General features: G+C 37.6%; 1 protein-coding gene across 2 annotated transcripts in view; it reads right to left on the minus strand.

Annotated features, from left to right (window-relative positions):
* Positions 1-245: 245 nt before the first annotated feature.
* LOC121389976 (zinc finger protein 85-like) overlaps positions 246-15124 on the minus strand; it is a 44802-nt gene continuing 29923 nt past the window's right edge. For both annotated transcript variants that reach the window (XM_041521666.1, XM_041521665.1), the window contains 3 exons: positions 7582-7758; positions 2686-2870; positions 246-2155 (listed from right to left, as the gene is read on the minus strand). In XM_041521666.1, the coding sequence (XP_041377600.1) occupies positions 1130-2155; positions 2686-2870; positions 7582-7758 (1388 nt within the window). In that variant the 3' untranslated portion in view covers positions 246-1129. The remainder of the gene's footprint in view (positions 2156-2685; positions 2871-7581; positions 7759-15124) is intronic.

A 15124-nucleotide genomic window follows, 5' to 3' on the forward strand; every position in this document is an offset into this window, starting at 1 on the left:
AATGTCTCGGTCGACATCAACATCTTGGTTTCCTCAGTTACAAACCGACATTGATTACAAGGCTTACAGACATGTCCATCTTAGTTAAGCAGTGTTCTCATTATGCAATTAGTCCCACCGACTTGTCGCATACGATCGAATCACACAGTGAGAACACCTGAATCGGAACGACATTAGTCTTATAGGACAAGTTGATTAGAACATGTCCTTTTTTTTTTCAACGATAAATCACATTCAACAGGTCGATGTGACAAATTGTTTAATGAGAATGCGGCTTTACCAATACATGTAGTTGTAAAAGTCAGTTTTACATGTTGATACCATGGGTTGTAACAGACAATAACACTAGGCTAATACAAGAGATGTAAAAGTCAGTGTTAATTATGAAGGACTGAACCTGACGTGGTTCAAGTAAACAAAGGCCGTAAATATTACAGACTCGATTGCCAATGGTTGTAAACGTCAGCCTCAATTACCAAGTGGTTAAACAGTCACACTCATAGTCTTAGTTACAGAGGGTTGTAACTGTGACACTCTCAGGATGTGAGGATTGTAAATGTCACAATTTCAGTAATTAATGATTGTATCGATCAGTCTGAATTAGCTACGTTTTGTATGTCACTATTTAGTACGTCAGTTACTAATGGTCGTAACTGTCTCAGTCACTAATGGTTGTAACTGTCAGTCAAGTTATTAATGTTTGTAACTGTTTTAGTTACTAATGGTTGTAACTGTCAGTCAAGTTACTAATGGTTGTAACTGTCAGTCAAGTTACTAATGGTTGTAACCGTCTTAGTTACTAATGGTTGTAACTGCAGGTCAAGTTATCAATGGTTGTAATTGTTACCAATGAACATAAAGGTTCATAAATGTTCAGTTACAAATAGTTATAACCGTTACAGTTTCAGTTACAAATAGTTATAACCATTACAGTTTCAGTTACAAATAGTTATAACCGTTACAGTTTCAGTTACAAATAGTTATAACCGTTAAAATTTCAGTTACAAATAGTTATAACGTTTACAGTTTCAGTTATAAATAGATATAACCATTATAGTTTCAGTTACCAAGGGTTGTTGTAACCATTATAGTTTCAGTTACAGAGAAAGTTGTTGTAACTGCAACAGTCTCAGTTACCGAGTGTTGTAAATGTTCTCGACTCCCCCATCCTTGATGGTGATGTCGACAGATGCATATGAGTCGCCAGCGGCAAACGTGGCAGGTGTGCTCCATAGAAATCGTGTCCGTCTAGGGGCCGGTGTGCGGGCGAGGCCCCCTGCAAGTGTTCCATGCCGACGGCTGCGCGACTCAGCGGAATGGGGAACGCGTTCCTCCGCAGCGTCGCGTCCATCGACATGAGATACGACTCGGGGATACCCCGCTGGTCGAGGTACGCAAAGCGACTGTTCTGCGATGTGGCAATACTGTCTGCCCCGGGAACGATGGACGACGATGAAGATGCTGCTGATGATGTGATGATACCCCCCACTATCGACTGCGGGTGTGACCTCTGACTCAGGCTGTTTTTATCAGACGAGGGCGACAGCTGCATGTTCTGCTGGTGATGGTGATGGAGCTGTGACAAGTGGTTCTCGTGTGAAGGTGGCGAAACCGGCGATGACAACAAACCGGGCCGCGTGCTGTTATTGTTGTTATTGTTACTACCGCCTCCGCCGCCGACACTACTACCGTGGGAACTGTCCGCGCTCAGCATCAACTGTTTGTCGACCAGGCTCCGAGCGCCGCCACCACCGCTATCGTTCATCACTGCTGTCTGAGATTCGCACGTCACTTTGTGATGATTTCCGTTGTGAATGATCTCCGTCTGTGGCAGTTTGCGGTGGTCGACGGTCACATTTATAACATCCCCATTCTCGTCCAGCTCGATGCACTCCTCCCGGATTATCTTCTGACAGACGGTGATACTGGGGACGCGCACGACTCCCCGGTCGAGGTTCTGCGACACCCTGCTGGATTGGAAGTCGGCCAGGCCGCTGGCCTTCTGCAGACCCAGCACCTGGGGAAGTAGCAGGCCATCGGCCCCCAGCTCCGACTGCAGTGTGGATGTCCCGAAGAACTTCTGTTTGTCGCTGCTCGGTCTCACGCCAGAGTTCATCTCCGCCAGCACGTCGATAGGCTTTATGTGGATATGCATCTGAAATAACAAATACCAATAACTAGCATTCTGAGAGTACTGCTATAACATCTGTCATCTGTGTATACCTTTTGAGAGTGTGTCTTCAGACTACTGTCATTTGTGAATACCTTTAGAGTGAGCATCTTCAGACTACTGTCATTTGTGAACACCTTTAGAGTGTGCGTCTTCAGTCTACTGTCGTTTGTGAACACCTTTAGAGTGTGCCTCTTCAGACTACTGTCGTTTGTGAATACCTTTAGAGTGTGCCTCTTCAGACTACTGTCGTTTGTGAATACCTTTAGAGTGTGAGTCTTCAGACTACTGTCGTTTGTGAATACCTTTAGAGTGTGCGTCTTCAGACTACTGTCGTTTGTGAATACCTTTAGAGTGTGCGTCTTCAGACTACTGTCGTTTGTGAATACCTTTAGAGTGTGCGTCTTCAGACTACTGTCGTTTGTGAATACCTTTAGAGAGTGCGTCTTCAGACTACTGTAGTTTGTGAATACCTTTAGAGTGTGCGTCTTCAGACTACTGTCGTTTGTGAATACCTTTAGAGTGTGCGTCTTCAGACTACTGTCGTTTGTGTAGCTGCGATGACAGATGACACACTTGTAGAGTCGAGTCTCTGCCTTCTTCACCTGGTCGTCATGGTTACGTAGGTGATGATGCAGATTTGACAGCTGAGCAAACGCCCGATCACATCCATCTATAGCGCACTTGTAGGGCTTTTCTCCTGAATTGGTAACAAATTAAACAATAATCAAACATATATGTGTATATCATAAAATTTATCTAACAGCTTTTCTCCTCAATTAGTATCACCACATTTAAAAATCATCACATATAAATACAACAGTATATATCATTAAACTGGTTTACATACTATAGGCAATTGTACATAAATATAGTTTTAATTTGAATACAGTACACAAGAAAACAATGTGGGTAACATATTCTGAAGTTTGATCCCTGATTTTACATGAATATTCATACACTGCAGCTTTGTAGAAGATTCTAAATACGATCCCTGATTTTACATGAATATTCATACACTGCAGCTGTTGTAGATTTTAAATATGATCCCTGATTTTACATCAGTATTCATACACTGCAGCTGTTGTAGAAGATTCTAAATACGATCCCTGATTTTACATCAATATTCATACACTGCAGCTGTTGTAGAAGATTCTAAATACAATCCTTGATTTTACATGAATATTCATACATTGCAGCTGTTGTAGAAGATTCTAAATATGATCCCTGATTTTACATGAATATTCATACACTGCAAGTGTTGTAGGAGATTCTAAATACGATCCCTGATTTCACATGAATATTCACACACTGCAGCTGTTGTAGAAGATTCTAAATACGGCAGTTACACAAAAAAATAATGTTACAAACTATGTAAACAGAGGCAATGCATACTAAAGGAGAGGAATATATACTGACACCCCAGCACATTGTTTAATGACACACAGCACATCAATGGTGAACATAGATCTAACAATTGTGAGAAAACTCACAAATTAGCAGCAAGGCATCTTTTTTATGCACCTTCTCAGAGAGCTAAAATCTAAACATTGACATAAGAAACCCATCAATTAGCAGCAAGGCATCTTTTATATGCACCGGCCTCGGTGTCGTCGTGGCAGGCCATCGGTCTACAGGCTGGTAGGTACTGGGTTCGGATCCCAGTCGAGGCATGGGATTTTTAATCCAGATACCGACTCCAAACCCTGAGTGAGTGCTCCGCAAGGCTCAATGGGTAGGTGTAAACCACTTGCACCGACCAGTGATCCATAACTGGTTCAACAAAGGCCATGGTTTGTGCTATCCTGCCTGTGGGAAGCACAAATAAAAGATCCCTTGCTGCCTGTCGTAAAAAAGAGTAGCCTATGTGGCGACAGCGGGTTTCCTCTAAAAATAGTGTCAAAATGACCATATGTTTGACGTTCAATAGCCGATGATAAGATTAAAAATCAATGTGCTCTAGTGGCGTCGTTAAATAAAACAAACTTTTACTTTACTTTTATATGCACCTTCTTAGAGAGCTAAAACCTAAACATTAACATAAGAAACCCATCAATTAGCAACAAGGCATCTTTTATATGCACCTTCTTAGATGCTAAAATCTAAACATTAACATAAGAAACCCATCAATTGGCAGCAAGGCATCTTTTATATGCACCTTCTTAGAGAGCTAAAATCTAAACATTAACATAAACCCATCAATTGGCAGCAAGGCATCTTTTATATGCACCTTCTTAGAGAGCTAAAACCTAAACATTACATAAGAAACCCATCAATTGGCAGCAAGGCATCTTTTATATGCACCTTCTTAGAGAGCTAAAACCTAAACATTACATAAGAAACCCATCAATTAGCAGCAAGGCATCTTTTATATGCACCTTTTTAGAGAGCTAAAACCTAAACATTAACATAAGAAACCCATCAATTAGCAGCAAGGCATCTTTTATATGCACCTTCTTAGAGAGCTAAAACCTAAACATTACACAAGAAACCCATCAATTAGCAGCAAGGCATCTTTTATATGCACCTTCTTAGAGAGCTAAAACCTAAACATTAACATAAGAAACCCATCAATTAGCAGCAAGGCATCTTTTATATGCACCTTCTTAGAGAGCTAAAACCTAAACATTACATAAGAAACCCATCAATTAGCAGCAAGGCATCTTTTATATGCACCTTCTTAGAGAGCTAAAACCTAAACATTACACAAGAAACCCATCAATTAGCAGCAAGGCATCTTTTATATGCACCTTCTTAGAGAGCTAAAACCTAAACATTACATAAGAAACCCATCAATTAGCAGCAAGGCATCTTTTATATGCACCTTCTTAGAGAGCTAAAACCTAAACATTAACATAAGAAACCCATCAATTAGCAGCAAGGCATCTTTTATATGCACCTTCTTAGAGAGCTAGGGTAAAAAGTGTTTTGTTTGACACCACTATGACACATTGAGTTATTAATCATCGGTTACTGGATGTCAAACATTTGGTAATTCTGACATATAGTCTTAGAGTGGAAACCTGCTACAGTTTTCCGTTAGTAGCAAGGGATCTTTTATATGCACCATGGAGTTTGATATACCAGTCGTGGGCTACGTCCCATCTCAGAGATAGGATAGAAGAGCCTGTACTGTGTAAAAGAAACATGTACGACTCTCTCTCTAATCAGAAAACTGTAATCATGAACATGTTCAAGACCTTCCCATATTCATCTTTCCACACAGTGACGTCTTTAAGATGAGAAATATCAGATGAACAGGAAATTATAGGCAGCGATTACCGTCCGTTATAAATGGCTAAACAAGCCGATAGCAAAAGGCTAAGAATGATGCAGTCTTATTGGTTTGTTTGTAAATATTAACACCATACATGTATGTGTTCTAAGGGTTAATTCTGCCAGAGGGAACGGAGAGTAAAATTACATACTCTGAAATCTGACAAATTAATCAATGCATTTTTATAAAGATTATAGGAAGAGAATTGCTGTTTGATATTTCTCACAGTGCATGAAAGGCAGTGTCCAATTTCAAAAGATTTCCAATCCGTTTAACCCCGTAATAGGGTCACGTATCGTCGGTTTATTTTTTATCAAGCACCCTCAAATTATTTATTACTCACACTCTAACTACAGGCTATATAATATTAACCAATCGGGGACAACCTTTCCAATATGTATCACAAAGTCATCAGCACGTACAATTACTAACATCCAGTCTAGAAGTGAATTAATTTTTTGAAATTCTATTCCTAATGAAGATTTATTAAAAAGTTGGCGAAAAATTGTTTGAAATTCTATACCTAACAAGGGGGCCTACATGTATATTAATAACTTCCCTGTACACTCCAACAAAATTACATGCTTAACACAATTTCATCATTATTATATTTCATAATAATAATTTCGTACCGTCCCTTCTGTTAACTGAACAGGAGTATAATGAGAAATAATTGTATGAAATCTGTCAGGTGGACTTCTCCTTCACAGACATTGCGGCTGATGAACAAACCATGTGCCAACTATAGGAAGCTGAAACACCTCGACAAACATGCTAACATGACACTAGAGGCGAGTGCTTCTTCAAGTGACAATGATAATTAATTTACTACCCAAATGAGATAAAAAAAAAAAAATTAAAACTGAAAGTTTGATAGTTTATCTATTGAAAACTTAGCCACAAATAATGTGTGGCCGACTTGTAAAATTAATCTGCCTACCTATATAATTTTACAGAGGTCCAGTTTAAACAGTAGAAGAAAAGACTTAAACCATACATTCCTTTCTTTTCTCTTTGCCATATATACATATCTACAAATGTGGTAAAGTGCTCGCTTGATGCGTGGTCGGTCTGGGATCAATCCCCATAGGTGGGCCCATTGAGCTATTTCTCGTTCTAGCCAGTGCACCATGACTGGCATATCAAAGGTCGTGGTATGTACTACCCTGTGTGGTATGGTGCATATAAAAGATCCCTTGCTGCTAATCGGAAAGAGTAGCCCATGAAGTAGCAACAGCGGGTTTCCTCTCTGAATATCTGTGTGGTCCTTAACCATATGTCTGACGCCATATAAACATAAATAAAATATGATGAGTGCATCGTTAAATAAACGTTTCTTTCAATCCTATTACTTGAGATGCAGCCCAAACCAAACCTCAAATATAGTTTAAGTTCTGCGACTTCCAATGAACTTCCTGGTCATGTCGAGGCGGGGACGAAGCCCAATGGTAAAGTGCTTGCCTCATGTGCAGTTGATCTGGGATCGATCCCCGGCAGTGGGCCCATTGGGCTATTTGTTGTTACAGCCACTGCACCACGACTGGTACATGTATATCAAACGCTGTGTTTTGTTGAACAACACAGCTAGAGCACATTAATTTATCAATCATTTGGTCATTTTGACATATAGTCTCAGAGAGGAAACCTGCTACAATTTTCCATTAGTAGCCAGGGATCTTTTATATGTACCACCCCACAGACAGGATAGTACATACCACAGCCTTTGATAAACCAGTCATGGTACACTGGCTGGAAAGAGAAATACCTTCCATAGATGCAAAAACTACAAGGACCAATTGTGGGTACCGAACTACAAGGTTTAGTGCCCTGGCAAACAGACTACAACTTGTACACGGTATGCACTGTGCTGTATGTGGGGAAACTGGACACACACACACACACACATATATATGATGCCTTGCTGCTCTGGTATTCCATTAGTATCCCATACTTATACAAATCAGTGTAGGTGCCAATGTAGCCATTTCTTATATACATGCATACAATAGTCCCCAAATAGCTGTTGTTTAACATGTGCTGAGGTGTCATTAAACAAATGCCCCTTTCCTTTCGTTCCAGTCCAACTATCCACCTGTCCATCTATCCATCCGTCTGTCATTCAGTTGGTCAGTACCTGTGTGTATCCGGATGTGTTGCTGAAGGTGAGACAGTTGTTTGAAACATTTGTCGCAGTACGGACAGTCGTGTTTCCGTACCCCAGAATGCACCAGGTTGTGTTGGTTCAGCTGTGGTTTGCTTCGAAATCCCTTCAGGCACGTGGGGCACATGTGGGACTTTTCAGGGGTCTCTCCTGGTAACAAGGGATTGTCATCAGTTTACGGTTTACCACTTAGTCACTGTGAATTGAAGCCATTGACCCTTCGTACATGGATCTACTCAACGCACTGTGCATTTTTTTGTTTCAGATAAAATTAATTTTGAGCTGTTACAAAAACAGGGACGACCAGAAACAAGTGGAATTGATCAAAACTGGAAATCAGAGTAAAATGTTCCAATGTAATGTGTCAGTGACATGTAGTGGTGAATGTGTCAGTGACATGTAGTGGTAAATGTGTCAGTGACATGTAGTGGTGAATGTGACAGTGACATGTAGTGGTAAATGTGTCAGTGACATGTAGTGGTAAATATTTCAGTGACATGTCGTGGTAAATGTGTCAGTGACATGTAGTGGTGAATGTGTCAGTGACATGTAGTGGTGAATGTGACAGTGACATGTAGTGGTAAATGTGTCAGTGACATGTAGTGGTGAATGTGTCAGTGACATGTAGTGGTGAATGTGACAGTGACATGTAGTGGTAAATGTGTCAGTGACATGTAGTGGTGAATGTGACAGTGACATGTAGTGGTGAATGTGACAGTGACATGTAGTGGTAAATGTGTCAGTGACATGTAGTGGTAAATGTGACAGTGACATGTAGTGGTAAATGTGACAGTGACATGTAGTGGTAAATGTGACAGTGACATGTAGTGGTAAATGTGAAGTGTGTAGTGGTAAATGTGTCAGTGACATGTAGTGGTAAATGTGACAGTGACATGTAGTGGTAAATGTGACAGTGACATGTAGTGGTAAATGTGACAGTGACATGTAGTGGTAAATGTGTCAGTGACATGTAGTGGTGAATAGTGGTAAATAAATGTGTCAGTGACATGTAGTGGTAAATGTGTCAGTGACATGTAGTGGTGAATGTGTCAGTGACATGTAGTGGTAAATGTGTCAGTGACATGTAGTGGTAAATGTGTCAGTGACATGTAGTGGTGAATGTGTCAGTGTGTCAGTGACATGTAGTGGTAAATGTGTCAGTGACATGTAGTGGTAAATGTGTCAGTGACATGTAGTGGTGAATGTGTCAGTGACATGTAGTGGTAAATGTGTCAGTGACATGTAGTGGTAAATGTGTCAGTGACATGTAGTGGTAAATGTGTCAGTGACATGTAGTGGTGAATGTGTCAGTGACATGTAGTGGTAAATGTGTCAGTGACATGTAGTGGTAAATGTGTCAGTGACATGTAGTGGTAAATGTGTCAGTGACATGTAGTGGTAAATGTGTCAGTGACATGTAGTGGTAAATGTGTCAGTGACATGTAGTGGTAAATGTGTGACAGTGACATGTAGTGGTGTATGTGTCAGTGACATGTAGTGGTAAATGTGTCAGTGACATGTAGTGGTAAATGTGTCAGTGACATGTAGTGGTAAATGTGTCAGTGACATGTAGTGGTAAATGTGTCAGTGACATGTAGTGGTGAATGTGTCAGTGACATGTAGTGGTAAATGTGTCAGTGACATGTAGTGGTAAATGTGTCAGTGACATGTAGTGGTAAATGTGACAGTGACATGTAGTGGTAAATGTGACAGTGACATGTAGTGGTAAATGTGACAGTGACATGTAGTGGTAAATGTGACAGTGACATGTAGTGGTAAATGTGTCAGTGACATGTAGTGGTAAATATTTCAGTGACATGTAGTGGTAAATGTGACAGTGACATGTAGTGGTAAATGTGACAGTGACATGTAGTGGTAAATGTGTCAGTGACATGTAGTGGTAAATATTTCAGTGACATGTAGTGGTAAATGTGACAGTGACATGTAGTGGTAAATGTGTCAGTGACATGTAGTGGTAAATATTTCAGTGACATGTAGTGGTAAATGTGTCAGTGACATGTAGTGGTAAATGTGTCAGTGACATGTAGTGGTGAATGTGACAGTGACATGTAGTGGTAAATGTGACAGTGACATGTAGTGGTAAATGTGTCAGTGACATGTAGTGGTGAATGTGTCAGTGACATGTAGTGGTAAATGTGTCAGTGACATGTAGTGGTAAATGTGTCAGTGACATGTAGTGGTGAATGTGTCAGTGACATGTAGTGGTAAATATTTCAGTGACATGTAGTGGTGAATGTGTCAGTGACATGTAGTGGTAACAAAATGTAATAGCCAAAACTACTGTACATTGTATTGTAACTGAACATACTGTACAGTGCTATAATAAAAAATATTGTTCACTGTGTAATAACTGAAAATATTGTACAGTGTGTAATAGCTGAAATATTGTACAGTGTGTAATAACAACATATTGTCCACTGTAAAAACCGAAAATATTGTCTTGTGTATTAATTGAAAATATTGTAAACTGTGTAATAACTGAAAATACTGTACACTAAATATGTATGTAATAAATGAAAATGTTGCACATAACTGAAATACATGTATTATCCATTGTGTAATAACTGAAAATATTGTTCAATGTGTAATAACTGAAAATATTGTACATGGTCATAACTAAAAATATTGTAAACTGTTTAATAACTGAAATATTGCACACTATAATAACCAAAAATATTGTATTCTGTGTATTAATTGAAAATATTGTACATTGTGTTATAACGGAAAACAGTGTACACTGTGTATTAAGTGCAAATAATGTACATTGTGTAATAACCGAAAATATTGTACACTGTGTATTGACTGAAAATATTGTACACTGTGTATTGACTGAAAATATTGTAAACTGTGTATCGACTGAAAATATTGTACACTGGGTAATAATAACTGAAAATATTGCTCACTGTGTAATAACCGAAAATATTGTACAATGTGTAATAACTGAAACAGTGTACACTGTGTATTAAAGGGTCATTTCTGAGTTTACTACATTGTAAGATGTTTCCGACTAATAAAATACGTCTACGATTAAACTTACCTATTAAATATATTTTCTTGTTTAGAATATCAGTGTCTGTATATTCAAAGTGTTTGTGGTTGTCTTAATATTTGTAAGAAGCCCAAACTGGATTTTGTCTTCAAATAATTTCATACATATGAAAAAATTATATTTTAATAAATAAAATGAAATTTAACAGGCTAGTACAAATATTAGAACAATCAGAAACACATTTAATATACAGCCACTAATATTTTATGCAGAAAAATATATTTGATATGTAATTACAATCGTTAAAAAGTCTCTGTTAGTCGATCTTAAAATTGCAGCAAACTCAAGAATGTACATTGTGTAATAACTGAAAATATTGTACACTGTATAAAGTGACTGAAATATTGTCCATTGTGTAATAATGAAATATTGTCCACTGTGTAATAACTGAAATGATGTACACTGTGTAATAACTGAAATGATGTACACTGCGTAATAACTGAAATGATGTACACTGTGTAATAACTGAAATACTGTCCACTGTGTAATAACTGAAATGAGGTACACTGTGTAATAAATGAAAATATTGTACACTGTCATAATTGAAAAATATTATAAACTGTGTAATAACTGAAATATTGTACAATATAATAACTGAAATATTGTACACTATAATAACAGAAAACATTGTCCTGTGTTTTAATTTAAAACACTGTACACTGTGTAATAATTGAAACTATTGCACATATAACTGAAATGCATGTACTGTCCAGTGTAATAACTGAAAATATTGTCCACTGTGTAATAACCAAAATAGTGTACACTGTGTATTAAGTGCAAATATTGTACATATTGTAATAACCGAAAATATTGTAAACTGTGTATTGACTGAAAATATTGTACACTGGGTAATATCTGAAAATATTGCTCACTGTATTATAACTGAAAATATTGTCCACTGTGTAATAACCGAAACAGTGTACACTGTGTATTAAGTGCAAATATTGGACATATTGTAATAACCGAAAATATTGTAAACCGTGTATTGACTGAAAATATTGTACACTGGGTAATAATAACTGAAAATATTGCTCACTGTGTTATAACTGAAAATATTGTCCACTGTGTAATAACCAAAACAGTGTACACTGTGTATTAAGTGCAAATATTGTACATATTGTAATAACCGAAAATATTGTAAACCATGTATTGACTGAAAATATTGTACACTGGGTAATAATAACTGAAAATATTGCTCACTGTGTTATAACTGAACCAAAACAGTGTACACTGTGTATTAAGTGCAAATATTGTACATATTGTAATAACCAAAAATATTGCTCTGTGTATTGACTGAAAATATTGTACATTGGGTAATAACAGAAAATATTGCTCAGTGTTATAACTGAAAATATTGCTCATTGTGTTATAACTGAAAATATTGCTCAATGTGTAATAAGTGAAAATATTTCTCACTGTGTTATATAACTGAAAATGTTGTGCCCTGTAATAACAGAAAATAGTGTACGCTGTGTAATAAGTGAAAATATTGTATAGTGTAATAACCAAAAATAATGTACTGTGTAAATTGACTGAAATATTGTACACTGTGTATTAACTGAAAATAATGTACATTGTGTTGTAACCAAAACTTGTACAATTGGTAATAATAACTGAAAATATTGCTCACTTTGTAATAACTGAAAATATTGTACACTGTGTAGTAATTAAAAATATTGTACACAGTAATAACTGAAAATAGTGTACACTGTGCAGTAACTGAAAATACTGTACACTGTGTAATAACTGAAAATATTATATGCTGTGTAATAACTACTTTGAAGGGCCAATGACTTTAACCAGATGTGAACTAATTTGACAAATAATAACTGACATTGAATATTACCCAACATAGCTTACATGTATAATAAATTGCTAAATAAAAAAGCTACATCATAATTTCAGATTATAGTCAAGAGTTTGACATGCGAAGCAAAGCAATTTGATTTTAAGCATGCTTGTTATGGGCGCAAGATCTGATAATGATCTAAGAGGGGAACCAGTCTATTTAATAATTAAACCTTCAATCATTTTGTTTCAATGACAAGAAAAAAAACCCCAGAAATATTATCTTATAAATGTTAAAATAACAAATTGTCAAAGCTGTTTTCTTCAAGCTTTAACCCTGCTGTATAAATTAATTATTTGCACACACAACACAAAACCCATTCAGTATATATGTCATATTGTAACCGGTTCTAGCTGACCTCACAGAGAAACAGTGGTAAGAGATATTTGAGTCTAAATCATTGGCCAACCAGTGCAGACAGTACAGATTCGTACACACCATGTGATCAACTAGACATATGGGATTCACTACGTGTTTCATTACAAGGTGGATAATGGTGTGTTTTAAATACTTGATTGCCATATGAACCAATTACTCCGTGAACACCCCAGCACATTAAACAAACAGCTAATACTATTTGGTTTTTTAATTCAGTTCAAATGATGAAAGCCATTTCAATAAACCATTAGTTTCTAGTCACCTCACAATACATTGACATTAAACACAATACACATACCTGGGATATTATGCTCATTTTGATATATCAAAAAGTCTTCATGTATACATTACAATAATTAAATGCTAATTTTGTCCTACAAACTGTAACATGCCGACAGCGTTCCAAAGGCATGTTAGTGCTCCACGGTTTTGCAGCTCTATACATGTACAGATAATTTCACACGTGCGGGGTGTAGCCCAGTAGTAAAGCACTCGCCTGATGCACGGTCGGTCTAGGATAGCTCCCCGCTGGTGGGTCCATTGGGCCATTTCTCGTTCCAACCACTGCACCACGGCAGGTATAGCAAAAACTATAGTATGTGCTGTCCTGTCTGTGGGATGGTGCATATAAAAGATACCTTGTTACTAATGGAAAAAATTTGAGGGTTTCCTCTCTAACATTACATGTAAAAAGTTACCAAATGTTTGACATCCGATTACCGATGATTAATAAATCAGTGTGTGATAGTGTTGTCATTAAAGCACACGTTTAGATAATTTCATTTGCAATAACAGTTAATGTAACAGAAAAGTACAGATTGAAAGCAGTGATATCTTTATGGGCATAAAGCTAGCAACACATATTGTGAGTCTTCACACCTAGTTGTTATACACAGCACCAAGACTGAAAAACTGAACAGGGTATTTCCCAATATGACGTCATAATATGGGAATCCTTGCTCCGTTAATGGTGCGTAAATGGAGAATTTTCAAGCACTGTCCAAAACCGAATCCGACAATATGTAAGTTTTTTTTTTAAAAACATTGGTTCAAAATCATCCATAATCAGATGCGTTTTATGAATGACAAACAGACATTTAATGTATATATGTGTCACTAGCTTTAGTCAAGTGTCTTGGTATGATAAAAACGTTAGCCGCTATTTCCCCTTACATTAACTGTTAATGAAACACAGGAGAAAGCGATCCACTTATTAAATGTTAAATACCTATAGTCAGGTAACACAGTGTCATGTCTACGTCAACGGTACATAAAACGTATTAAAAGATATCTGATATGCACTTCCCCACAGACAGGACAGCACATACCACGGCCAACTGACCAGTTGTGGTGCACTGGTTATAATGAGAACAAATCCAATCAGCTGAATGGCTCCATAGAGGTGCTTTAATCGTGCGACGTCAGTACCTGAGGTGAGCGCTCAACCGACTGAACTAAATCCCACTCCTGGATACAGTAGCCCATAGCATGGTGGCAGCAGACTTCCTCTCTTTTTCTACGTGTGCTTCTTAACCACTGTCTAGCATCATATAACTGGATTTAAAATGCGTTCACTGCATCATTAAATAAAACATTCCTTCCGTTCAATAAATTAAAGTTTTTCTTTTTTAATAACACCACAAGAGCATTTACCAGGAAAGTGTTTTAATATTAATTAAGATAATGAGAATGATAGGCAGAGGGTGATAGATGAAAAAGATGAATGAACGATGGATCGATGGGTATCAATCCCAGACCGGCTGTGCATCAAGCAAGTGCTTTACCACTGGGTTACATCCCGCCTCGATTCCACATGGAATCATCCATCATATAATGTTCCAGCTCAAGTGGGCTAACATATATTTTACACTGTCACAACTTTTTACCGCCCCCACATTTGATGTTTTAAGTTAGATATGACCCTGAACAGAAACTGATTGAGGGGATCGGAGGGGGAGGGGGGGGGGGGGGGGGGGTACCACAGCTGAATCTGACAGTATATGTATCTTGCCTAGATATAAGTAATTTACAATCACAAATGTCTACATACATACCTACATGTTATATAAGCTATATATACCTAAGCAGGGAACATTTTGTTTTCAAAATCTTGATTAGCGATATTTCTAGTCAGTTGAAAATTAATTAGCAACTACTGTTTAATGTTTTAAAAATGTGTAGTAATCTCTGAAACTTGCGTAGCCTATCGCAATGCGATA

Source organism: Gigantopelta aegis, chromosome 15 (assembly GCF_016097555.1).
Source record: "Gigantopelta aegis isolate Gae_Host chromosome 15, Gae_host_genome, whole genome shotgun sequence".
Lineage (NCBI taxonomy): Eukaryota > Metazoa > Mollusca > Gastropoda > Neomphalida > Peltospiridae > Gigantopelta > Gigantopelta aegis.